Source organism: Vicugna pacos, chromosome 3 (genome assembly GCF_048564905.1).
Source record: "Vicugna pacos chromosome 3, VicPac4, whole genome shotgun sequence".
NCBI classification, from domain to species: domain Eukaryota; kingdom Metazoa; phylum Chordata; class Mammalia; order Artiodactyla; family Camelidae; genus Vicugna; species Vicugna pacos.
In genome coordinates, this window is record NC_132989.1 from 10,868,437 (window position 1) to 10,895,085 (window position 26,649).

At 38.4% G+C, this 26,649-nt stretch overlaps 3 protein-coding genes across 8 annotated transcripts in view; 1 reads left to right on the forward strand and 2 right to left on the reverse strand.

Annotated features, from left to right (window-relative positions):
- MRPL22 (mitochondrial ribosomal protein L22) overlaps positions 1 to 7,020 on the reverse strand; it is a 31,225-nt gene extending 24,205 nt beyond the window's left edge. The window contains exons 1-2 of one of the 3 annotated variants that reach the window (XM_006214980.4): positions 5,875 to 5,959; positions 5,758 to 5,800 (exon numbers count right to left, since the gene is read on the reverse strand). In XM_006214980.4, coding sequence (XP_006215042.4) covers positions 5,758 to 5,800; positions 5,875 to 5,959 — 128 coding nt within the window. Of the gene's footprint in view, positions 1 to 5,757; positions 5,960 to 6,779 lie in introns of those variants that run through there. The other 2 variants (XM_072954036.1, XM_072954043.1) reach the window with 2 other exon arrangements.
- Positions 7,021 to 7,155: 135 nt separating this feature from the next.
- Positions 7,156 to 26,649, forward strand: part of GEMIN5 (gem nuclear organelle associated protein 5) — a 39,797-nt gene continuing 20,303 nt past the window's right edge. For 2 of the 4 annotated variants that reach the window (XM_015248450.3, XM_006214979.4), the window contains exons 1-13: positions 7,156 to 7,397; positions 8,109 to 8,269; positions 8,996 to 9,177; positions 11,967 to 12,118; positions 12,328 to 12,447; positions 13,881 to 14,013; positions 15,103 to 15,268; positions 16,090 to 16,302; positions 17,470 to 17,555; positions 20,065 to 20,147; positions 21,322 to 21,458; positions 22,756 to 22,829; positions 23,462 to 23,643. In XM_015248450.3, coding sequence (XP_015103936.1) covers positions 7,232 to 7,397; positions 8,109 to 8,269; positions 8,996 to 9,177; positions 11,967 to 12,118; positions 12,328 to 12,447; positions 13,881 to 14,013; positions 15,103 to 15,268; positions 16,090 to 16,302; positions 17,470 to 17,555; positions 20,065 to 20,147; positions 21,322 to 21,458; positions 22,756 to 22,829; positions 23,462 to 23,643 — 1,855 coding nt within the window. In that variant the 5' untranslated portion in view covers positions 7,156 to 7,231. The remainder of the gene's footprint in view (positions 7,398 to 8,108; positions 8,270 to 8,995; positions 9,178 to 11,966; positions 12,119 to 12,327; positions 12,448 to 13,880; positions 14,014 to 15,102; positions 15,269 to 16,089; positions 16,303 to 17,469; positions 17,556 to 20,064; positions 20,148 to 21,321; positions 21,459 to 22,755; positions 22,830 to 23,461; positions 23,644 to 26,649) is intronic. The other 2 variants (XM_015248451.3, XM_015248452.3) reach the window with 1 other exon arrangement.
- Positions 21,279 to 26,649, reverse strand: part of CNOT8 (CCR4-NOT transcription complex subunit 8) — a 41,843-nt gene continuing 36,472 nt past the window's right edge. The window contains exon 7 of the mRNA XM_072954118.1: positions 21,279 to 21,515. Within this exon, the coding sequence (XP_072810219.1) occupies positions 21,450 to 21,515 (66 nt within the window). The 3' untranslated portion in view covers positions 21,279 to 21,449. The remainder of the gene's footprint in view (positions 21,516 to 26,649) is intronic.

Below are 26,649 nucleotides of genomic sequence, written 5' to 3' on the forward strand. Positions count from 1 at the left end.
TCCAATCTGTAACCTCCTAGGGTAAGCTACCAGAGGCCCAAAGCAACTACTTAAAGAAGTCTCAGTCTTCCCTGCCCCCATGTTATTCTTCTTTTTCATGACATAGCACATGTATGTGTGTGTATATACATATATAAATATCTGCATGTTTATATATTTGGGGGTGTTTGGCCTACTATAGAGAGGGATGAGAACAAATAAAAAACAAAGTCACAATTCTCAGAACAATTTTTAACAAAGAATTTGAGAGTAAATCAAAAAGTTTATAAATATATTCTTGATCAACTTCCTACTTCACAGACTTAACATCTTCCCTCAGAGAAGCTAGTGTGAGCCCCTGACATCAATAATCAATTGAAAATAAAGCATTAACCCTTTCAGATCACTACTGTATCATTCATAGTAATAACAGTCATATTCTAATGAGTAACTCATTGCATGGGCAAACAGAGCTTCCGAAGGCCTTATTTTAACTTAAGGAATAATTAGAATAAAGAAAAATAAATAAAATAGAATAAATAAATGAATTTGGATAATCAGCACAAACTATTCTATTACATAACGGTAGAAATCTGTATCCATGCTAAATTTGCCATTAGGATTTCTTCTTGGTACTAGAGTGGAAAAAAAAAATCTCAATTCCTGGCAATATTTGAGACTACAACTTGCCATCTGTCAGGCTGACTTATACTTTACTAACTTATACCTACTGACCAACTAATAAGGATAGGGTACTCTGATGTCTTTTTCCGGACACCACTTCTGACACCAACGAGTAGGGAGGTTTTCTATACCAACAATCAATTCTCTAACACTAACTGGGTATCCAACAATTGAATTCAATTCTAACCATCTACCTGAAGGTTAGCTTCAGATCCCATAAGTTAAAGGGTGCAGTCCCACAAGACTGCCCCCACTTCAGAAGCCAGACACAAAAGGGGTGTCGAGATTACCCACATTTCTGCCTGGCTGACTACAAATCTAGTTCTCATGGTCCCCACCCCCACCCCCAAGTTCAATAATTTGCTAGAAGAGCTCACAGACCTCAAGGAAATACTTTTCCTATGTTTATTATAAAGGATTCAACTCAGGAACAGCCAAATGGAAGTGATGCATAGGACAAGGTATGGTGGGGAGGGCACAGAGCGTCTATGCCCTTTCCAGGCACACCACCTTCCAAACACATCAATGTGTTCACCAGCCCAGAAGCTCTCAGAACCTTGTACCTTGCTCCAGTTTTTGTAACCTGATTCCCAGCTCTTATCCAATCTCTTTGTTTCAAAAGGGGCTCATTATGAACAACAAAAGACACTCCTATCACTCAGGAAGTTCCAATGATTTTAGGAGCTCTGTGCAAGGAACCAAAGACAAAGACCAAATATATTTATTATACTACAGATACTATACTAGGTGATGAGAAGGCCAAGAAACATAAAGCTTATTTCTAGCCCTCGAGTGATTTGAAATTCAGAGAGAGAATTAACCATAAATGTTTCACAGGCATTAGAATGTCAGAAGTAACAGGAGGACTATAGTAACTGGGATGGCTTTAAGGAGCTGGAACTTGAGCTGCATGTTGAAGAAAGTGCAGGCTTCCACATTCAGAAACCTGGTAAAAGAGCACTCCAGGCTGCAGACACAGCAGAAGTAACGGTGTGATTTACAGGGCATCTTGCTGAAATAAAGATTTGAAGATGAGGTACAAGACGTCTTGTGAGGGAGAATGCAGTGGACTGAATGGTGGCCTCACATCCTCTTCCCCAGAACCTGTGAATAATACCTTCTACAGCAAAGGAGGTAATTAAGTTAGGGATCCTGAGATAAGGAGCTTATCCTGGATTACCTTGTTCAGTCCTAAATGTAATCCCATGTATTTTAATGAGAGAGATGCAAAGTTTTGAAGCAGACAAATGGAGGGAACTGTAAGTTGAAGACAAGCCAGATGTTGGAAGAGGCAAGGAATGGATTCTCCCCTACAGCTTCCAGAGAGAATGGCCCTGCTGATTTTGGACTTCTGGCCTCCAGAAATACAAGAGGATAAATTTCCATTGTTTTAAGCCACCCAGTTTGAGGTAATTCGTTATAGCAGCCTTAAGAAATTAATACAGAAACTTTTCAGATACAAACCAGATCAACCAGATACAAACTCTAATGGAAAGAGGAGTCTTGAGAGTGCTTGAAAGGAATAAAGGGTCACGTAAACAAGAGACTCACTAAATGAACATAAATATTATGGAACTGAAAATGTCCATCTATAAGGTCTCCTCATTTTAGGGAATGGCCATTTTAGGGCTTACTGACAAGCTACAACTAATGGTCAATTTTTCTTTTTCAAAAGTAAATGTCAGTATATACTGGATTTCCATCTAAATCTATTTAACTAAAACATTAAAATAAAAGATCATTAAACTGCACCATTTTGATCGTGGTTTGTAGTTCTTGCAGACTGTCTTCACTTTTAGGAGATATAGTCTGAAGTGATTAGGAATAAAGTACCATAATGTGTACAACTCACTTTCAAATGACTCAGGGGAAAAAAGCATGTATATTTATAGAAACACTTAAAGTCATGTTATCAACTGATGAATCCAGATGAAGGATTCTTTCAATTTTCCTGTAGGACTGAAATTTTCAAAATAAATCAAGGGAAATATTTCACCCATTAACACAAGGGTCACTGCCTGACATATTTTCCAACATACTTTACACCATTAATCATTATTGTGTAGTTATGTTTATTATTATTATTATGTGTACTATTACTTATGTTTACTTATGCTGTCCCAGTGCAAAGATTCCTAGATTGAGGATTATGAAATTACAAGTCAAACTATGAATGTCATATGCATTTTTTCTGGGAACACGTTTTGTGATTTTTGTCATAATTTCAAAGGGGTCTGTGACTCAAATTTAAAAACCACTGTCCTAAAACAACCTCTCAGATCACAGGGTAAGACTTAATTAAGAGTACACATCAATGTGGTTGTCAAATGTGGTCATGGCAATCAGAACACTGAAAGCATAAACACATAAAAACCAGAGATAATTTCTACCCTTTACTTTGGAAAAGTCCCTTAAGAGTGACTCGATTAAATAAAAAAGTAACCTAATGTATGTTTCAGTTTATCTTCTGCGAATCGTCCTATAAAAGTAGGGCTGACAGATGAAATACGTAATCTCATCTAGGGGTGCTGAGTAGCTACTGACTGGTTTCAGCATAAAATCTGACTCCTCTCAAAAAACTTCATGGCAGTAGCATCTCCATCACCACACCTCCACAGTGCCAGGCACTATGATAGACATTTTATGTACTAGTCTCTTAATTCTCACAATCACCCTTGAAGTTAAATATTATTAAATATCATTTCTTGAGATGAGGAAACTGAGCCTCAGAGAAGTTAAGCAAATGGCCTAAGGCCACACACAACACATGACCCTGACAGCGACCTAAAATCCAGCTCTGTCACCTGCAGCCCAATGTTTATTCAAATATATCACACTGCTGTCATCATTTTTCCACCAAACTGCTGATTCATGACATTTCCAACTTGGCTTTCTTGTGGAGAATTTTAACTTATGTACAGTTTAGTAACTAGTGCTGTCAAACTTTTACACTGACCTTTCTATTTCTAAACCACTAAAATGTACTCTTCACTCTTTTAACTAGAACTTTAAAATCAGCTCTTTCAGACTCACCCAACAGGGCTCATCACTGTTTTCCTGTGATGTCAGAGAACACGACTTACAGCCAGAGAATTTTCTGTTTAGATCCTAGATTTACCATGTCCTTGCTGTGTAACCTTCAGTAAGCCACAGAACTTCCCAAATGCATGCATACGTAGAACGGGAGACTTGAAATTCAAAGGTTGGAAATTGTCAGTCTACTACCAAATACAGCCTGCAGAAAAGTTTTATTCGGTCAGCACCACTGTTTCTTAATCCAATTCAATGCTTTTAGATGAGGAATGCACGCTACTGACAGCCAGAGGTCCTACCATTCTCTCTTATTTTACAAAGACCACTTCTAGTTCATTCATTTCTATTATCTGTGTGGTATCTGTATGCAGTTAGGTATCCAGTCACTAAATCAGATGATCTCTAAGATCTTACACAGTTATCATGAGCATTATTTTCACCTTTTGTACTTAGTTTTCATATGGTCATTTCCCCACTAGGAAGTCCAGAACAGGGTTTCATAAAATTATGTAACTTTGAAGCTAGAAAGAGCCTTAGAGATTATCTAGCAAAATCCAACCCTCTTGTATTACACAGATGAAAAGGCTGAAGCCAAACTGCTTCAGCTACTTGCTCAGAGCTTCCCAATACATGTCAGTGCCAGACAACTTAAATCAACCAAAATTGACAAAATATTCCAATGGGCAAGACCCTATGATGGAGCTACAAAGAGAAGCAAGAACTGTTCCTAACTGTCCAGGAGATATAAGGTAGCAGACACCTACCTATACATGAAGCCATTATTTAAGGAACACATGTTAAAAGGAAGGAAAAATTAATTTCTTTCATTTTTAGTGAGATCTGAGAAAATCTCATGAAGTTAAAACATTTAAACAGAGGGTCTGAATAATGAAGACTGCTGTTAATGACAGAAAGTGAGGACAGAGAAAAAGCCAAGAAACAAGTAAAGGCAAAGCACTCTCAGAAAAAGTAAGTACATCAGCACGGCCACGGGTGAACTGATAGAAGACAATCCAACATAGCAAAGTGAAGACAAATCCTAAGTGCCAGTACTTTCAATTTTATTCTTTAGCCCACATCTTCGTCTCTCAAGCCAGGAATCTAAGACAAGGCTAAATATAATGGAAACTCAGTAATAATTCATAATGATAAAAACACTGATGGCAGTTAAGATTTAAGGTGGGATCATTATATGCCATGCACTGCGCAAAACACTTCACATATATTACCTCACTTAATCCTCATTACAAATCTATAAGGTAGGTATTAACATTCCTCTCATATCAGGAAAGAGAACTTAAGGTTAGAAAGAATAAGTAACTTTTCCAAAATCACAGTCTGTCTCCAAAACCTACGAACTAAACCTCAATTAAGTTTAACAAATGCACTGAGTAGAAAATTTACAATCAATTATCAATCTCCAAATACGAACAGCTGTACTACAGAAGAGGCCCTATGAGAAGGACGCAGAGAAAACTTCTTGCCAGTACTGACTCAATTGCATTCCTTAACCCTAAAGAACGATATTGTCCTAAGGTCAAAGAATACTGTAAAAAAATATAGTATAAAACTTCCAAACTTCCTATAAATAGAAACCTTGGGCAACTTATTTTACTTTGGGGACTTCAATTTCCTTGTGTGAAAAAAGGGGTACAGCAGTACCTACTCTACGTAGAATGTTGCGTATGAAGATTTTAACACAACGTCAGGCTCAGTGTAAACCGCATTTGTCCACAACACTCCCTGCTCATGTAAGCAAGTTAACTAGAGAGGGAGCCTGAAAAGTACGCTCCCAACATGGTTGGGAGAGTCTAATCTTACCAGAAAGAACAGAAAAGAGTGTTGGGAAGACATATTTACAATGTTGCTCGGTCACAGGTAAACCTGAGCCCTGGAGGTATATGCAATACGGCAGCGAAAAAACGAAGTGCAAAGTGGACTCTGGCTGTCTGGTTCGCTAGCCTCAGAGCCTAAAGCAGAGCCCGACACCTAGACTCTCAGAAACGGACTGGCACATAAGGGAGCCTTGACCCTTTCGCAACTCCAAGACGAGAGACTTACCCCAACGCCAGCTTCCCCCTCAGATTCTGCAACCATAACGCACCTGCAACATCAACGCAAGCCGTCAATTCAGACTCACCTCCACTCCCTTCTTCCATCCCTTAAAGAAACCCTTACCCGAACGTTCCAGTATTGCCGCAGCCATCTTCTCCCACCCTCTACGGAAGCCTCCGAGGTCAGACGCCGACTGAGCAATACGCATGCGCAATTCTCGGGTTTTTCTCCCCACCCACCCTTTTTCTCCCCACCCATCCTTTTTCTCATCGCGAGACCGAGCGGCACCTACTCCCCAGGTGTCGTCATGGAGATTGTAAGCACGCTGCTGGCGCTTCCAGCATGGTCCCGCCAGCCTGGCTTCGGATGAATGAATTAATAAACGCCCTAAATTAGCGAGTTTCCGGAGATTCATGGGGATCCAGAAAAACTGTGAAGCCTCGCCTCACAAATGACCTGGAAAGATTAGGAAAACAGAGATCGTGAACAAGCCAACTAACGGGTGGGCTTCAGTTTTCTCGTCAGTAAAACAGTCTGACATAAGTATTCTGTGGCATAGGCTTGTAAAGATCACTAGAGATAAATGAAAGCTCTTCTAAAGAGCAAACATACAAACTACTATTTATAAAATAAATAAGCCACAAGGATATACTGTACAGTTCAGGGAATATGGCCAATATTTCATAATAACTTTAAATGGAGTATAATCTACAAAAATTTTGAATCAATATGTTGTACACCTGAAACTCATATAATACTGTTACTCAACTATACTTCAATAAATAAAAATAAAAAACAAACAGTTCAAATACAAAGGATAACGCTAATCTCCAGGTTGACGTCCAAAAGATGAATTAATATTCATCAGGCACTTGCTACCATATATGCCCGGTAAGCGTTTCACTAAATTTCAGATATTCCTCTGGCAATCCAACAAGGCATGGATTATCATCTTCCTTCTCCAAATGAGGGAAGAGATGTAGGATGGGTTAAAGTCTCTCAGATAACAACTGGCAATACTAGCTTACCCTTGAGTATCAACAACCCAGAGCCAGATTTTCGACCCAGTTGCAGAAACTCTTCCCTTTTTGATTTCTTTTTCAAACTTTCATCTTTTTGTTAATTGGCTTCTTGTAGTTATCTTTAAAGCATCTTCAGAGCTAGCAATACACACACACAGAGCTTTAAAAAAAATTTTGATGGCATGCTGTAGAAAGTGAGAATGCCTAAACCCGGGTTTGGGCTCAGGCAGCACCCGACACTCGGGCCGCAAGCGGCGCTGGGAGGCAGAGCGCATGGCTCCGGGCCCCGCCCTTCCCAGCCAGAGCGCGCGGTGTAGCCTGGACCTCCGCGCGCGCCGTAGCGGAGGGCCCGAAGAGGCGGAGCTCCGGGCCAACTCCGCCCCCCTCCCGGCTACGGCGTGAAGCTACTAACGGTCTGCCGCAGAGGTTGCTTCCCTCGTCCCTGGTTGCCGGTGATCATGGGGCAGGAGCCGCGTGTGCTGCCGCCCTCCCCTAACTGGTATTGTGCCCGATGCAGCGATGCAGTGCCCGGGGGCCTCTTCGGTTTCGCCGCGCGGACCTCCGTCTTCCTTGTCCGCGTGGGCCCGGGCGCGGACGCGATCCCGGGGACGCCCCCATTTCGAGGTAATTCCCCCACTTCTTAGCCCCAGCCTTCCTGCACTTCTTGCGTTCCCCCGGGGAGCCGAGTGCGCGTCTCCAGACACCCCTCTCTCTATAGATGGGGAAACTGAGGCTTGGGCAGGGAGAAGGGTCTGCTCAGTCATCTAAACTGAGTCGCGTCCCGGTCTCCAAGGTTGAGCTCTACACCACGCTGTGGCTGAGCGATCCCGCCTCCTGGCGCGCTCACGTGGATCCGCGGACTTACTGCAAAGTTATCCCTGTCTAATCTCAGTCGTTTATAATATCTAGGCCTTCCTCCCCAACCCCGTGTGTGTGGGCCCCTGAGAGCCTCCCTGGGGTTGGGGGCTGCCTACAACTCCAGGCCCTAAGCGAGATCCTGCCAAATACTCTATTCCTAGAGACTTCTGGCCAGATCTAAGAAAGAATCCCTTTTACATTGTTCACTTGAGCTGCTCCTCAGCCTGAGAACTAGGCACTTAAAGGGATATAAACAGCATTTTATAGCTGAAAAGACCTAGGCCCAAGAGGATAAAATGACTTGTCTGAAGTCACGTGACAGAGCCAATACCAGAACTTTGGGTTTCGGATCATGAGTCCCTGGATATTTTTGTCATACCATTGGATAAGTGAGATCCCACAAACCATTTAACAATAGTATGATTCTACCAGAAATCTTAGGTAGCACTTTAACCTGGAGTCTGGTTTTGCTTGTAGTCATAGGGGAGTTGGTGGGACACACCGAAAGGGTCTCTGGCTTCACCTTTTCTCATCACCCGGGTCAATACAACCTCTGCGCCACCAGCTCGGACGACGGGACTGTGAAAATCTGGGATGTAGAGACAAAAACAGTTGTAATGGAACATGCACTCCATCAGGTACCATGGCTTACTGGTTTCTCGGACCATAATTGTGTATCTGTGCCAGGCTTCTCTTGCTTCAAGTATAGTTTTGCTAGTTCATCTGTGCAAGGTAACTTTTATTACTGTGTTAGCTCATTAGATAAGAAGCTCTATATTGTAAGGTACCTCAAAACTTTTTTGGAAGGAAATGCATACAGACCAGAGGTCAGCAAACTGTACTGTTGCCTGCTTTTACAAATTGTTTTATTGGAATACAACCACCATCTTCAGTTAAGTGCTGTCTACAATTTTAAGTCCTGGCTGCTTGCGTGCTACAACAGCAGAGTTGAGTAGTTGCAGCAGAGACAATATGGCCCACACAGACTAAGATACTTACTCTCTGGTTCCTTACCTGAAAAAGACTCTTGATGTACACTACAAATGAATGAAACTTGTTGCCAAACTAGATGATTAATTGATACACCTGCCTTTTAAGAGAATGTAGGAAACGAAAGGACTCACTTAATCTTAGTTAAGAATTTTGCATTAATCTATCAAAGGAAAAATTTTGGTTCTTCAATTCCCAGTAAGCTAAGTCCTCCTATCACTTGGTGATAATGTCTTATTGCTATACAAGTGGTCCTGACAGTATTTATTAAGTACCTAGATAATGTGCCTAGCTTTATTTATACAGGTTAAAAACTAAATAAAAATTTAGCCTTGACAAATGAAAAGCCAATACATTTTTGTTTTGTTTTAAAGCATACAATATCAGCATTGCATTGGTCTCCTCGAGTAAAGGATTTAATAGTATCTGGAGATGAAAAGGGAGTAGTTTTCTGTTACTGGCTTAACAGAAATGACAGCCAGCACCTCTTTATTGAACCCAGGACAATTTTATGTCTTACTTGCTCACCTCATCATGAAGATTTAATAGCCATTGGGTAAGTCCTGTGTCATCTGTATGATTTATTCTTGTTTATGACCTTATTTTGCATTTGCTTTACCTTCTATCCCTTTATTCTTTAGAGGAAACCGTTTATAGGTATTAACCACTCTCCCTGCATTATTTGTTCCTGTAACCTCCAGGTCCTCACTATCTCTCCCACTCTCTCTAGTTTCCATGATACTGCACTTTCCATGATACTGCACTTCATATCTGGTTTCTTCAGTTAACCTCCAAATGTCAGAAATGCCCTCTCACCTTTTTTTCCCCTCCATACTTAACCTTAGTATAACATTTACTTCCAGGGTGTCACATGACTCAGCTCTGTCTCTGGTTCTCAGCTCTCCCACTAGATTGGGAAAGTGATCTGGTATTGGGATCTACCTCCCCAGTGATCACCAAGGTTGTATCACGTAAACTGGCTGGGTGGGCATACCCCTCTCCTTCACCACTCCATTTACTTTTCTCCCAAAGATGTCCATTCACTCTAGTTAGAAGACTAGACACAAACACAGAATGCTGGAGGAGAAAGTCCAACCAGAGTTGATTCAAAAGACCAAGGGGTGAGGTAGCTAAACATGGAGACAACTTTTCCACGAAGTTCATTGTGAAAATGTGCATAGACATGAAGCCAGAGGAGGTATCTGGGGGTCAAGGGAGTATTAAATGGAAGATAACAAAGGCATGTTTTTATGCTGATGGAAATGAGACAGAAGAGGGAGAGCTTGTTGCAGGCGTAAACAGTGATAAATACAGGAGTGATACTGAGAAGCCAAGAGGGAACTGGATCCAGATTACAAGTAGAAAGAACAGTTGAGAATATGGAAATAGGTGCAAGTAGGTTGGTCGATCTGTTTGATTCTGATGGCTTCTGATTTTCTTAGTGAGACACAAGTCAGAGAGATGGAGTCAAGTTCAGGGTAGGGAAGGAGCTGGATGCAGCAGGAAGGTATGAAAACACTCATCTTGGAGAATAGGAAAATGAACTTACTGAGGGAGATTGCAGGTCCAGTGGTCCCTGTTGAGTGCCAAGCTAGGGATCATGGTTATGAATTCTAAGTAAACTACTCAAAGTGATTGAGAAAGAAGATGGTTGGATTCAACCAGGTTTGGGGTTTTGTAGCATAAATATCCCTGGGGGGTGGGGCAAAGGAGATAAGGGTGTTTTTTAAGGACTAATTATAATGATGGATCATGAAAACCTTGCTGCATGGATATAAGGACAGGAAGACAGATGTGGGTGAGTAACAGTGCAAATGGAAGGGGTTCTGTGGATCGGTGGTCTCTTTGAAGTGGGAGCCTTGTTGCCATGGGATACAAGAGAGGGGGAGCAGAAAGGGTGGTAGGCAGGGGCAGAAGAAGGTTGAATCAAACTGACCTTGAAAGATAAGCAGGAATTCACAAGAAGAGTTTTTCAGGTAGAAGACAGACACAGGATTGGATTAGAACAATTTGTTTTCAGAGGTTCTTCAAAACAGTGATTATTCCATGAAGTCTTGACTGAAATTGCAAAACACCTTGATCATATGACTGATTAGGTTGTATCGCTTGATGGTTTTCAAAGTCCATGTCTTCAAAGATTTGATATAGTCTATGATTTGATTTTTTTTAATAAAGCTATAATGGAAAAAGAAATGTTTTAATAAAAGGAGAAAGACAAAGAAAGCTATAGTGGTGTTTTTCCCAGTAGGATTGTCAAGTATGTAGGAAATATAAATAGGTACACCTACTTTGGAGAGGAGTTTCACACTTTCTAGTAAAGCAAATATATATATATCAAAACATCCTGGCAGTTCTATTACTAGGCATAAAACCTGAAATTGTATTGTGCATAGGATTATTAATAGCAGCATTTTTTGTTTGTAGTAGTAAAAAATGGAAGCCCTTCAAAAGGGAAATGAATAACTAAACATGTAGTGTATTGATGCAATGGAGTATTATACCACAGTATAAATGATCAGGAGCTAAAGTTATATGTGTCAGGTTGGATGACTCTCAAACAGAATGAGTATAAAAAGCAAGCTACAGAAAAGTAGACTGCATGATACCATTTAAATGAAGCTTTTAAATATACAAAGTAATTCTGGATCTTGTTTAGGAATATACATAAAGAAAGGCTAGGAATGATAGAACACAAAATTCGTGAATACCAGTTTACCTCTGGGGAAGAAAGGGGGAGAGAAGTTTGATGGGAGTGGGATATACAGAGGACTTTAACTGTATTGGTAATTTTTCTTATGCTGGGTGGTGGATCCTTCTTTATGTATCTGAAATACATCATCATTTAAAAAAACAGAAAGAAGTATTAGAATTTCTCGGTTTCTTCTGAATTCAAAAAACAACAGCCTGGGAATATCCAGATGTAGATGCTAGAGTTCTGCAGCCTTTGTTAGAAAAGTAAGATCATTAGTAAAAATGAAGGGTTTTTATTTTTTTAGTGTATTAGGACAAATTCATCTCCAATTAGCGGAATTGCTGGGCCTCTGTAACAACTATTTTTTTGTAAGTTCCCCTTTGAGCACAAGCAAACTCCACTGTTTGACCTCGTGCCAGGCAATGTGTATAACTCAGTGCCAAGAGTTTGATCATGGGGGAGGGTTTAAAAGACAACAATATGAAATAAGCACTTTGGTTTTAAAAGGACAAAAACAAAGACTGTTTCTTGCCCTCTCCTCCCCACCCCAAATGCACTTAACTTTTAGAAATGCACAGTAATTCCTACAGTGAAATATTTACTAGGGAGACTGTCTTCATTTTTCAATAATATTTCCAACTCTTGCTTTTCAGCTACAAGGATGGCATAGTGGTTATAACTGATATCAGTAAGAAAGGAGAAGTTATTCACAGGCTTCGAGGCCATGATGATGAGATCCACTCCATAGCCTGGTGTCCCCTGCCTGGTGAAGATTGTTTATCCATAAATCAAGAGGAAAATTCAGGTAGAGATGATTTAAGAGGGTTCAGTATTCTTTAGACCTGAAGAACAAAGTGGGTAGAATAGTATCATTTGAATTACATTTAAAACTTCAGCTGTTACAGATCAGATCTAAGAAAGCAATAACTAAGGTTTGGGAGCTCTTGCAAACTGTGTTTCTTTGATAAGCACATGTTTAATTCAAATTAAAAACAAAATTACCATCTATCCTAGAAGAACCTGAAATTCCCAATGGGAAAGTTCCAGCACAAACTCCAGTAGCAAAAGGCTGCTACTTAGCCACTGGAAGCAAAGACCAGACCATTCGAATCTGGAGCTGCTCTAGAGGCCGAGGTAAGAGTCAAGTTTGATGTTCTTTTGTGATATAATCTGTATCAATCCAGTAGAATTGGAAGCAGAAGCTTTTTTATTGTCTTGTTACCCTGAGAGTGTGTCATCTGTCAGAAAGTAGTTCTTCACTTTTCTATCCAGAAAGTTGCTTCCCCCAGTTTAGCCTGGGCTGGAGCGCTCTGTGCTCTGCACATCTGGCTTTGGTGTTGGAAATGAGAGTTTCTAATCATGCATAGAAGGGTCACTATTTGGCATGGAGGGCAAGATGTTTGTTATGAGAATGGGAGTGTCGGAACGTGGCAAGGCCTGGACCACAGGAATGGGAAAGCACTCTAGAGCTAGACCTTTTAATAGACAAATGCAGAATAAATAATACACACCCAATATAGAAGTACATGTTAAAACGAAAAAGCTCAGTTAACCCAAATTACAGAGACGCTCAGTCATATAACTTTCCCAAGCTTCTCTTTGAATGAAACTTTGCCCTTAAATTTATAGATTGAGAGGCACTCCAGATAGAATGAATGCTACCTTTATTGTAAAAATCTAGCCTTTATCTTTATAGCAATATTCTTTCCTCAGTTTATTTAAAACCGTAGAAGTTTATTTCCTCTTTGTGTAAATGCATTAGTGCATATAAAGCAGGTAGCACAGTGCTTGGCACATAGTAAGGGTTCAGTCCGTGCTCACTAGTAGTATAATAATAATATAACAGTGGTTGGAAAGCAGAATTTTTTAAGATTTATGCCCTGTTTTTTGGACATACTTTGGCTGATATTCCCAAGTGGGGACAACATCAGGCTAGAAATCCATCCAGAAGGGTAACCTCTAAACTTACGGATCTCTAGTCCAATGGTCATCAGCTGTGGTCATGCCACAGAATTAGCTGGAGGCGCCTGGACCCACTTCAAATCTAGTGAGTCACAATGTCTAGGGGTGGGGCCCTGGCATATATATGTATTTTCAGAAGTGCCACAGTGGTTCTGATATGCAGTATGGACTAAGAAGCATTGATTAGTAGCATGTCAGGCATGGAGGACTTTCCTGCTGCAACGTATTGACTGCTAATTTGTCCCCTTTGTTGGATTTCTCACCAATTGGAAGGACTTCTATCCTCTGTCCTTCCAGCTTTGAAGAATCTTGTGTTGTGTTACCACTTGGATTCTCAATCCCAGTTGGAAACTTCATTTTCTTACACAATATGCTTAATGTTTAAATTGCCAAGACAGCCTGTAAAAGCCTGTAAGACCTAAATTAGCTAGGCTGTACTAACCACTGTGTGTGTGCTAGTATGTTTCCATTGAGAAAATGAGGTCTAATTCTGAGAAACCAAAGTAACAAACTTTTAAGCCACAGACTGTATTGTGAACTGCTGGTGACTTCTTGCACGTACTTTCACTGTCTTGACTGTCCATGAACCTTCTTTTAATCTGCAGGGGTGATGATGTTGAAATTGCCCTCTCTAAAGAGAAGAGGAGGGGGTATAGACCCAACTGTTAAAGAGCGCCTTTGGTTGACACTCCATTGGCCCAAGGATCAGCCGACACAGCTGGTATCCAGCTGTTTTGGGTAAGTTTTTTTTTTGGCCGAGCTCACTGACATTCTGTCTTCCTCTCTAGCCTTAGGAATTCCTAGGCTTCTCTTTGTAGACACAGAAGATGGAGAAAGCAATAGCTGAGGATTATATTATGTTGGGCCATTTGTAACAGGAAAATCATAGAACTGATACCTGTGCTGTCTAATAACAAGAGTTGTGAGAAGATCAAATAAGTATGGCTTAGTAGTTAACAGTGTGGACTCAGAAGTCAGGCAGAACAGTTTCTGAATCAGTCTGTTACTTGCCTGCTATGTGTCCATGAGTGTGACCCTTCCCTCTTCTGAGCTTCAAATGACTTCACATAAAAAAGGGGGAGGTTATAGTGTTTCCAGTCTCTTAGGATGATTATGACCATTCATTAAGCAAAATTTATTGAGCACCGGTTTCTAGTTGATTGAGATGATAAGTGAATTCAAAAAAATATTTTTTGTATTGAAGTATAGTTGATTTACAAAGTTGTGTTAGTTTCTGGTTTGGTAAGTGCATTTAACAGAGAAGGACCCTGCTTTTAAAAGGGGTAATATAGGTAAAGCATATAGAAATCTCCAAAAATATTAGTCATGGCCCTACTACACCCACTGCTCCAAAAACTGTTAGAAAAATCTGTTCAAAAAGCAGTCCAGGTATATAGCTCAGTGGTAGAGTGCATGACTAGTTTGCACAAAGTCTTGGGTTCAACCCCCAATACCTCTCTTAAAATAAATAAATAAAAAACTAATTACCCTCAAAAAAGAATTTTAAAAAAATTTCAAAAAAGACTTAAAAAAAAAAAAGCAGTCCAGTACATTCGAGTGATTCAAAAAGAATGAAAGTACATATAATAAAAAGTACCTTTCCCACCCCTGTCTTCTCGAGCTGCTTGGTTCTCCGCCCTATAGGCAAGTGACTCATTTTCGTGTGTGTTCTTCCAGAGATACTTTGTGCATATTTCAGAATACATAATTTTTCTCTCCTTAAAGGAAGAATGAACATAACTTATTTTGCAGCCAAGGGCCCCAGATCACTTATTTTCAGATTGCTTGTGAAAGAAAACTAACCTAATGCTTGGTTTTCCTTCACAGAGGTGAACTGCTGCTCTGGGATCTCACTCTGTCTTGGAGACGGAAATATACCCTCTTCAGCGCTTCATCAGAAGGGCAAAATCATTCAAGAATTGTGTTTAATTTATGTCCTCTACAAACCGAGGATGACAAACAGCTGCTGCTTTCCACGTCAATGGACAGAGATGTAAGAACAGCTTGTTTTGCATTCAGCATTGTTGAGCACTGATTTATGACTCCGATGGGAGTAGAGGACTTTTCCAAAGCATGCATCAGCTCTCACACCTGACCTTACCTCCAGTTCCAATTTGAGAATTACTGTTACTATTCAGCACTAAAAACATTATCAGGAGAGAAATAAGGGAAAGGTTAGGAGCCACCAAGATGCCTTATGTTAAAGTAAATATCATAAGTAAGACTAGATATGTCCATGGGGGATGTATGAGATCGTCATGGTATAGCTTTAAAATACCCTTATCTGTAGTTTAACCATCTGCTCTTCATGAAATCTCTGTGGTAGAGAACTGACTTTATTTAAGAGACCTTACTATTTTGCAATTAAGCTAGGCTTGTTTGGTGTACTTTTCCTCCTAAGCCCATGTGTTAATTAAGAGACAGTTACAAACTTAGCAGTCCTCTTCTACTGGGTATGATAACATATTTAGCTTTTTGAGATAAGAACGCTGATTCTTCCATTGTCCTGAAGCCATCTTCATTCTTATTTAGAGTTTGGCAAATGAGAAGGTTACCAATGCTGTAATAGAACAGAATGGAAAGGCCACTGAACTCTTAATTTTGTGACCCTCAATTCACTTGACATCTCAGGGAATAAATGTATTCTGAGATCCCTTTGAGGATTTTTTTTCTAAGACACTTTTTCCAATTCCTACTGAAATAGTTAAATCACATTATCCTAATGCACTTTTTGAGCCCATCCTATTTATATTGTTGATTCTTTTTCTTCTTTCTGTGATCTTTATAAAGGCCGTAACCCTTAATCTTTTACAGGTAAAATGTTGGGACATGGCCACCCTAGAGTGCTGCTGGACCCTGCCTTCCCTTGGAGGGTTTGCCTACAGTCTGGCTTTCTCTCCTGTGGACACAGGCTGTTTGGCCATAGGCGTTGGGGATGGCATGATCCGCATCTGGAATACACTCTCCATAAAGAACAACTATGATGTGAAAAATTTTTGGCAGGGTGTCAAGTCCAAGGTTACAGCGGTATGGATGCTTTCTTTGAGCTTGTCATGAACAATTTTCAAATAAGTAATTCTCTTTTAGAGAATACTTGTTCATATACTTGAACTACTGGAAACTGAAAAACTTCTTCAAGGGTATTTTCAATGAAGCTTGAAACTAGGAAAGCAGAAGGACCCTCTCTAAACCCATTACCTCCTAATTCAGAAATCTGGCTTTGTAAAATTTAGGCTTTGTTCAAGTCACTCTGTTTTCTAATAGTAAGAAATTGGAAATAACCTCAAAGTACATTCATACGAGACACATTAAGTTATAACCACACGTTGGAATGGTATCAGACTATTAAAAGTGATAATGTTGATCTTTCTTTGATATGGGAACATGTTAATGATTCATGAAAAATGCAAATTACATAACCTTTAATGAAAAAGAATATGAAAAGGAATATATGTATACATATGTGTGGCTGGGACATTATGTTGTACATCAGAAATTGACACGTTGTAACTGACTACTTCAATTTAAAAAATATTCAAAGGGAAGTTTGAAAAAACTAAAACACATGGAGCTATTTGCCAGTCCCCCCCAAATGCAAATTACCAAACATGGAATGCAGATTACAAAATAATAATATGTATAATTTTTTTGTTTTTCTCCAAATTGAAATCCCTGTTGTGGCTGTTTAGTCTCAAAAAAAAAAATGTTTGTAGTTTAAAAAGAAAACCACAATACAGAAATGTAGAAAACAAAAGATGTTTCCAACCCCACCCTCAACTACATTCTCCCCTGTCCATCATCCAGAGAACCACAGTAGACAGTTTGTGGTGTATCTTTCCAACTTTACTTAGTTATTAATAGAATCAGTTTCTAAATTTTTCTGGTATCTTGTTATCCCCACTCAACATCATTTAAATGTTTGAACCTATTTTTGTTTCTTTAAATTGTATTTTCAAAACTTTATTCACAAAAAGATGTCTGGAAAGATACAAAATTGTCAGTGGGGTGCTTTGGATGGTGAGATTACTGGTGACTTTTACTTTGTTTTTAATATTTCTTTGTTTCTCTCTTTTCAATGAATTTGTTACTTTTAAAATTAGAAGACACCAAGAGCAAGAAAGTTTTCCAGTTGAACACTTGAAGAATAACCTAAGGCTTCCCTTAACACTGCCCTTTCACCATATTTTTTTGTAGCTGTGCTGGCACCCAACCAAGGAAGGCTGCTTAGCTTTTGGAACTGACGATGGAAAAGTGGGATTGTACGACACCTACTCCAGCAAGTAAGAAACAGATGATCGTTATTTAGCTCATTGGCCAACATGTCAGTGACGGAGTTAATTTTGAGATGACAAACCCGGGTGTACGTCATAATAGGCCTGGGAAACATCTGTAAGATTCTGACTCTGAGACTGAGGCTTAATATTTTAAAATTTTGAAAAGTTTTTTAGGTGATGTTGGTTCAGCCCATCTGACCTGTACGAACCACTGTTACAAAACATTTGCTTTTGTTTTCCCTCAATGTTTTTTTTACAAAAGTTTTTCGGCATCCAAGAATGTTAAAAGCCTGGAACAGAGAACACCTCTGTACCTTCCATCTAGATTCACCAGTTGTTAACATTTTGCCATACTTGCTTTATTTGTGTGCACTTCTGAAAATAAACAGTAATCCATGATATGACCTAATATCCAGAGCATATACAGACTTCCTCAGTTAAGCCCTATTTTTCCTAGCTATTCTTTTTCAAACCTCTTTTCAGCCAGGGTTTACATATTGTGTTTTGTTATATCTCTTTAGTCTCTTGCTCTAGAACAGTGCCCTCACTGCTTTCCATAACACTGCCTTTTCAGTTTGAAGATTTCAGATAAGTTGTTTTGTAGCATATTCTACATTTTGGACTTGTCTAGTGATTTCTTTGTGGTGACTTCTAACTCATTTCACTATTCCCTATATTTCCTATAAACTGGAAGCTATGCCTAGAGCCACACTGTCCATTACACACTAGTCTTTAGTCACAAGTGACTACTGAGATGCGCTGTGAGTATAAAATACACTCCAGCGTTCAAAGACTTAGTCCCCAAAAAAGAATGTAAAATGCTTCAATAATTATTTATTTTAAATATATTTTAAAAGATAATACTTTTTATACACTGAGCTAAATAAAATATATTATTAAAATTGAATTTCACTTGTTTCTTTTACTTCTGTTAACATGACTACTAGGAAACATTAAGTTGCAGGTGTGGCTCATGATTATGGCTCACAGTATAAACTTGGACACAACCTATTCTAGATGCTTGCTTAGATTCCAGACCTGCACTGTTCAGTTTGGAAGCCACTGGCCACATGTAACTATTTATACTTAAAGTAATTAAAATGTAGTAAAATTAGAAATGCAGTTCCTAGTCACATGAGCCACATTTTCGGTGCTCAAGGGCCATATCTGGCTAAGGGCTACTTTATCGGACAGCACTGTTCTAAGACCATGGATTGGAGAACCATGGCCCAAGAGTTAAAAATAGTTTTATCTTTTAAAATAATTGAAAAAAGTCAGAAGGATCCTGGACTTTCTTCACTCTCCCTCTCCTTTATACCTTGCCTTATTCCAACAAAGATTTGAGCCAGCTGAGTTGCACTAAATGAACTTCACATTTTTTTATACACTGATTCTGCTAATAGCTTCGTAAAACTGGCCATTCAACTATGAGTCCAAAATATCCTCCTTCTAGGATTTTTATTTCCTTAAAACTTTCATCTATGTTTTGTTTGTTTTGTTTTTTAATTAAAGAGACATACCACGTGTTATCTGGGGGAAAAAAGTAGCTCTGTGTCATCACACGATTGCTGATGAATCCTAGTAAATCACTCTCTTCTGCTTATAAACTGGATATTCAACCTGATACCAGCAAAGATACATAGTAGGAGAAAGGACATTGCTATGGATATTGTTAGGTGTTCAGCCAGAACTGTTTATTCTATTTCTTTTAGTCAAAATAAATTTGGTTTATTGTCTAGAATGATAATAATAACTGTTAGAAGTCAATAGCTAGTTCAGTTGTGGGTTCTGGAATCCTGGAATTCTAAAATCATACAAACAGTATAGTAATATGTTAAAGGTAATAACCACACTGCCCCATACCGCTATACTGCATATCGTTAATCACAACAGCCTCAAATGCAGCCTGAAGAGCAAGATTTCTTTTAAGAAAGAAATCAAAAACTTTAGAATCTATCGACTTTAAAATCTTTATTTAAGAATATAATGTTAATGACAAGCTAAGCTGAAAATGACTTCTAGTGTTTTACCTGGATATAGGGTGGACACATTTACATGCTGATAATATATGCTCAGCAGTAACTTTAGTTCTGGCCTGCACAACTTGCAATTTCTGTCTTGTCTTATTTTTGTCTAGTTGTGATAGCCTTTACACAGGTATATAACTATAGTAATATTAGAGTATTTGACATTTAAGTGAAGTGGGCAGCCCAGAGGAAGAGGGAAATGATCCTAAACTGGCCAGTTTTGAAGGGGAGGTTGGGTTAATAACATTTTTATCTGCGTAATGTATGTTTGGGACTTAGTTATTTTGTTAGTAGATATCATTACATGGTATTATTGTTTAAGTGTTTGCTTCTTTGCAATCGGTTATTTGGAGAAGCTACTGTTAAAATTATTTTTCTTTAGTATCAGCAACTAAGTTTGTAACATGGACTTTTTTGAAAAAGATGGTCTGTTTTCCACCGTGTCTTCTTGTTTAAATCTTTCTGTTTGTAACTCCCCTTCCCCCTAGACCTCCACAGATTTCTAGCACATATCATAAGAAGACTGTGTACACATTAGCCTGGGGGCCACCCGTACCCCCCACAGCACTCGGTAAGTGTCTGAGTCATTCTCTTTCAGTTTTAATCTGGGGATATTCAAGCTGGAAAGAGTCATAAATATTCTAGCACAGTGACTGCTTATGCGAGCTGCTGTGTCCCCAGGGGTCCATGAGGGCAGTTGTAGCAGGTGATAACATTCACCCAGAATAAGCCTCTCCAGACTCCAAATTAAAGCATTATTTAGTCTCTTTGAGCTGAATTTTTTCATAGTGAATGTAGTTATTTCATGCTGGGCCCTGATACCCAGTCAAATAGTTGTCACTAAAATTTGCTATCACTTTAATTTTACCAGATTTATAATGTCATTTCACTGCACTAATGGAATAATGATCATCTGTTCTCACCTACAGTTAAATCAAACTTAGAATTTCTTGAATGATCTCCTCTTGCCTTTGACTGTACTCTGACCCTCTTCCTCTTCTAGCCCCTCAGCTTTGTCTTTCTCTTTTCACTCCTACAGTGGTAGGTCTTGCAGAATATCTTTTAAAATGAGTGTATTCAGCAAAAGTCTTTGGTAATCTTTCCTTAACCATCTATAATGAGACATCTAAGTTTCCATAATAGGTGCATTACATGGGACAGTGTAAATCATTAGAACTCAAGCAGCATTGCAGTTGTAGCTCATTTATTCATTCATTCAACAAATGTTGATCCCTGATTTGTGCCAGGCATAGATCTAGCACTGGTGAAAATAAAACTTGCCCTTACAGAAACCCAACAGAACCAGTGTTTGCTTCTTAAAAATCAAGATGATTACTGTAATACCTAAGAAATCATTGCTTTGAGAACACTTTTTACAGTTAGTCATAGGAAGTCCCGCAGCTCCATATTTTTAAATGCCCAAAGAGTACTTGTTTCTGGAAGAAAAGATAAATTCTCAAAAACTTTGAGCACAGGTTTTCTGATGCCAGCTTTGGCACCCCTGCTATTTTGAGTAGCAGAAGAATGTTTAAAGCATTATAAATATTAATGTAGAATTAATATACTTTTTTTTACTTTTGCTCCCAACAACTGTGATAAGATGCAAAGGACAGTGACTTTATTCCAATGTATTCATACAATTCTTTTTTAAACATCTCATAGTATGGTATGGTCGTACTAGAGCAACAAATAGCTAAGCTGGTGAAGTACAAAACTGATGAGCTTTATTTTCTTATCTCATGTAGGAGGAGAAGGAGACAGACCATCACTCACCTTATACAGCTGTGGAGGAGAGGGGATTGTCTTACAGCACAACCCCTGGAAACTCAGTGGAGAGGCCTTTGACATCAACAAACTCATCAGGGACACCAATTCAATCACAGTGAGTTCTTGTGGCCTGAAGTCTGCCCTTGATCTCTGCCTCTTCTTGGTTTCCCATCTTGTATAATAAATGCCATGAAGAGAGATACCCATTATGCTCAGTCAGATTCCTTAGATGTTCTTAAAAGGCTCAGTGAATTTGTGAGTTATAACACTTATCTTAGAAGTCTTTATCCTTGAGTAAAGCAGAGAACTTAACCCCAAAAAAAGTTTGTCTCTAATGCAGTGGTGATTTATTACAAACTTTCAGATCTTGAATATAAAGCATGCTTTTCAGGCCAGCCACTTCCTCCAGAGTGAGGCCTTGGTGAAAAATAACTTTATAAAATGGTATCCAGGTGCAGCTGCAAAAGGTATTTTGCTCAAGACAGACCTGTCATTTTGGTTTTAATATTTTAGTGAAATAATTACATATTGACACAAAGCTGCAAAAATAATAGAAAGAATTTCTTTATATCTTTGACCCAGATTCCCACGTGTAGTCATATTATCTTTACCATTCTATCAGTATATCTGTATGCCAGAACTGTCTGTTTAAGTAAAACCATAAGTGTTGAGATTTCCTTACCCTTTGAAATGAGCATTTTGTATTGTTGGTCATCATTTTTGTATGGCTAGCATAAAATTAACACTTAATCATAAACTAAATTGTTTTCATTGACTATATCCTTCATCGTCTTAAACATTATGTGAATGTTAACATGCAACAATGAATGAAGAGACAAAATTCCTGTTCCTAACAAGCTTTTTGGTTTTGTGGCAGTTAAATATATGGATTGGAAGTTCATGCAAGGAGTTTGGGCTAGAAATAGGAATTTGGAATCTCTTTATGTGAATGGTAGCTAAAGACTCTATGGGCATGTATGAGGTGGTCTGAAGAGAAGTCAGAAAAGAAAGCCCAAGCAGCCTTGGGGAGCACAAAACAAAAGGTTAGGAGAAAAGAAAAATCCTGGAAAAGAAACAGAAAAGATAGGAAGAAAACAAGGGTAGTGTGTATGACTTCTGTTAAGGTGACTATGACCCCCATGTTATCAAAGCCAGTGGACATGATTCATGCTTTACTGTGGGATAAAAATCATTTAAATTAAGTTCATTTCACATCATTAGACACTATAGACGTTTAGTATTTTCTGGCCTCTTTTGGCGAATTATGTTGATTATTTATAAGAATGGCTGTTGTATAATTAGAACATTTTTAAAGTAGGACTTTTTTTTCTCACACTGTCATCACTGATTCTTAAGATGTGTGGTGAGAGGAACAATGTTTTTAGTCAAGATTGGTTTGTTTTGCTTTCTAGTACAAATTGCCAGTACACACAGAGATCAGCTGGAAAGCAGATGGCAAAATCATGGCTCTTGGCAATGAAGATGGGTATGTGTTTGCTTTTTTTCAAAAACAAAAAAACTTGGTAATTGCACATGTATTTGATCATAGGCGAGTGCTGTCTGTAATGTCAGTTGGGGAAGCGTATTTGTATTTGATATTCTGACTTATCCTTGGCATCGTTAAATGACTCAGGAGCTCTCTGCATCTTTAAGAACTGCAAAATAGGTTAAATATTTTCAGCTCAAAGAAAATGTTTGCCTATTCTGTGTTTTGGTTATTGTATGCTTCCAGAATGCTCATCTCCTGAATTTAACTGCCTAAATCTCCCTTCATTTCTTTAAAGTAAGCCTAAACAGAAATGCTTTTTAGGCGTGCCCTTTCTAGTGTTGATCATAGTAACACAGTCCTCATTGGTTTATTAATTATTCTTTTAGCTTCTCCCTAGCACCATTTATTGTAAGACACAACTTTCCAGAGATTGTTGAGATTTTTTTAAGCTGTTTGAAAGAGCCACCTTTGTACCTGTTTCTTTGCAGGAGAGTGACCTTTGCAGTTTAGATAATGTTATCCTCTTCATGTCACCTTTCTTTGATTGATGGACTGAGGGAGACACCTGTTTATATTGGACTGTAATTTGAGCATCCATCTTTCTTATGTTGGTGTGTTTCTTATTCCAGATCAATAGAAATATTCAGGGTTCCTAACTTGAAACTGATCTGCACCATCCAGCAGCATCACAAGCTTGTGAATACTATTAGCTGGCATCATGAGCATGGCAGCCAGCCAGAGCTGAGCTATCTGATGGCCTCTGGGTCCAACAATGCAGTCATTTATGTGCACAACCTGCAGACTGTCATAGGTAACTTTGGTTTCTTTCCATACTGGGGGTGGTATATGTGTTCAGCTACTTTTTGTTCAGTCTCTGTACCTTTCTCCTTTCTTTTTACTATTAAAATAAATACCATTCTTAATAATTTTGTCTTTCAAGAGTAATGTATCCACCTTATTTAAAATACAACAAAAATTTCAAACGTGACAAAAATGTTTACTTAGAAAGTGAAAAGTTCTTCCCATAATCACATCCCTCAGTAATAGCCAGTGTGATTACTTTGCTGCATGTTTTCTCCAGATTTTTTTAAGGATAGTTATTGCTAAGTGACTCTTCAAAAAGACTGTGCCAGTTTATACCCCATTCCATCAGTGTTTGAGTATTTGATGCACATAACACACATCCCATTCCCATGTGTGACGACATTTAATTCTCACGATCCTAGGAGATAAGTTTTGTTATCCTCATTTTCCTGATGAAATTGAGGCCCAGGAAGGCTAGCTCCCTTCCTTAAGTCCCACAGCTAGTATATAGTAACGCCTAGACTCACGACCCACACTGACTAATGGCAGAGTCTGTGTGTGTTCTGGTAACTACTGGTCCCTGCCTGGTAGCTTGATCTTTTTCATATTTTCATAAGGAGTCAAACTTCTCTAACCTCCTCAGCATCTAGAAGAACATAAATGGCCAGAAAAGCCTTTTTTTTTTTTAAATGTGAAGGAAAGTACAATTACTTTTTTCCTAATATGAAGAAATTATAATGTAACACTAACCTGTTGTCAAAGTGCTACAGAGTATGGGCTGGCAACCATAGTGAAAACAGCTGACATCTTAAACTTCTATAGCACTAATTTCCAGTAGTTTCCTGAGAATGCTTATTTGTAACAACAAAAACTTTTTGATTCTAGCAATGACTCTCTCAAGTTAAAAGTAATATGGAGAAGCTATTAATGTATACACAGATTTTTGTAACAATAAATAGTAGGCAGTTTGTAATTAATGACCATATACATTAGAAAGCTCATCCTGGTTCTATGATTATTACTGGGATTCCAAATTAAACATCTGCTTTGGCAAAGGGCATTAACTTAATTTTTTTAATTGAAGTATAGTTGATTTACAATATTATGTTAGTTCCAAGTATACAACACAGTGATTTTAATATTTTTATAGATTATATACACTTACAGTAATTATAAAGTAATGTGTATTTCCCTGTGCTGTACAGTCTATCCTTTCTGTTTATTTTATATAGTAGTTTGTATCTCTCAATCCTCTTCCCCTGTCTTGCCCCCACCTTCCCTCTCCCCACTGATAACTACTAGTTTGTTCTCCGTATCTATGAGTCTGTTTCCGTTTTATTATATTAATTTGTTTTACTTTTAGATTCTACATATAAGTGAAAACATAAAGCATTTCTTTTTCTGTCTGACTTACTTTACTAAGCATGATACCCTCTAGGTCTGTCCACGTTGTTGCAAATGGCAGAATTAACCTCTTTCTTATGCCTGAGTATTCTATTGTGTATATATACACCACATCTTCTTTATCCATTCACCTGTTGGTGAACACTTATGTTGCTTCCATGTTTTGGCTATTGTAAGTAATGCTGCCATTAACATTGGAGTGCATGTATCTTTTCAAATTAGTATCTTTGTTTTCTTTGGATACATACCCAGGAGTGGAACTGCTGGGTCTACTTTTAGTTTTTTGAGGACCCTCCATACTGTTTTCCACAGTGGCTGCACCAGTTTACATTCCTACCAGTAGTGTACTAAGATTCTTTTTTCTCCACATCCTTGCCAGCATGTGGCGTGTGTTCTTTTTCATGATAGCTAACACGTGTGAGGTGATCTCTCATTGTCTTTATTTGCATTTCTCTGATGATTAGTGATGTTGAGCATCTTTTCATGTTCCTGTTGGCCATCTGTACTTCTTGTTTGGAAATGTCTATTCATCTATTCAGGTCTTCTGACCATTTTTTCATTGGTCTGTTTTTTGGGTTTGGGTTCTTGATTGTTTTTTGTTGTTGTTGTTGTTTTGACATTGAGTTGTATGAACTGTTTATATATTTTGGATATTAACTTATTGGTCATATCATTTGCAAATATTTTCTCCCATTCTATAGATCTTTTCATTTTGTCAATGGTTTCCTTTGCTTTGCAAAACCTTTTACGTTTGAGTCCCATTTCCTTATTTTTGCTTTTGTTTCTTTTGCCTTAGGGAACACATCCAAAAAATACTGCTATGATTTATGTCAAAAAGTGTTCTCTTCTAGGAGTTTTATGGCTTCAGGTCTTACATTTAGTTCTTTAATCCATTTTGAGTTTATTTTTGTATATGCTGTGAGAAAAGGTTCTAAATTAATTCTTCCACATGTAGCTGTCCAGTTGTCCCAGCACCACTTATTGAAGAGCATTAACTTAATTGTTGAGAGCAGTGCAGGTATTTGGTGTAATGCTATCATCCTAGTTTGTTTTTCATTTCATGTCTACCGAAAAATAGGAAATGGCCAGAGTCTATTTCATTTTATTTTTACCTTCTTATATTTAAATAATTCAGACTTAGAGGAAAGTTGCAAGAATAGTACAGAGAACTTCCATATTACCCCTTCAGAGAGTCAACAACAACATTCTGTCATATTTGCTTTGTTCTGTGTGTGTATGTGTACGCATTTTTTCCAAGCTGTTTGTGTCCCCATATCACTTAATATTCATGTATTTTGGAAAAATTACGATACTCCTTTACATAACCACAATTCCATTATAAACTTCAGTTATTTGAATACAATAGTTTGATCTACTATCCTTAATCCTAGTTTTTTCAACTGATCCAGTATTGTCCTTCATATCTAGAACAGTTGCTCAGCCTTTTTTTTTTAAATCTTACTTTATTTTTTTTTTTTGAAGAGTACTGGCCAGTTATTTTGTAGATGTCCCCTCAACTTGATTTGGTCTCATACTTTCTCACGAGCAGATTCAGGTTACACATTTTTAGTTAGAGTACCATATACGTGACGCTACCTAGCTCTTGGTA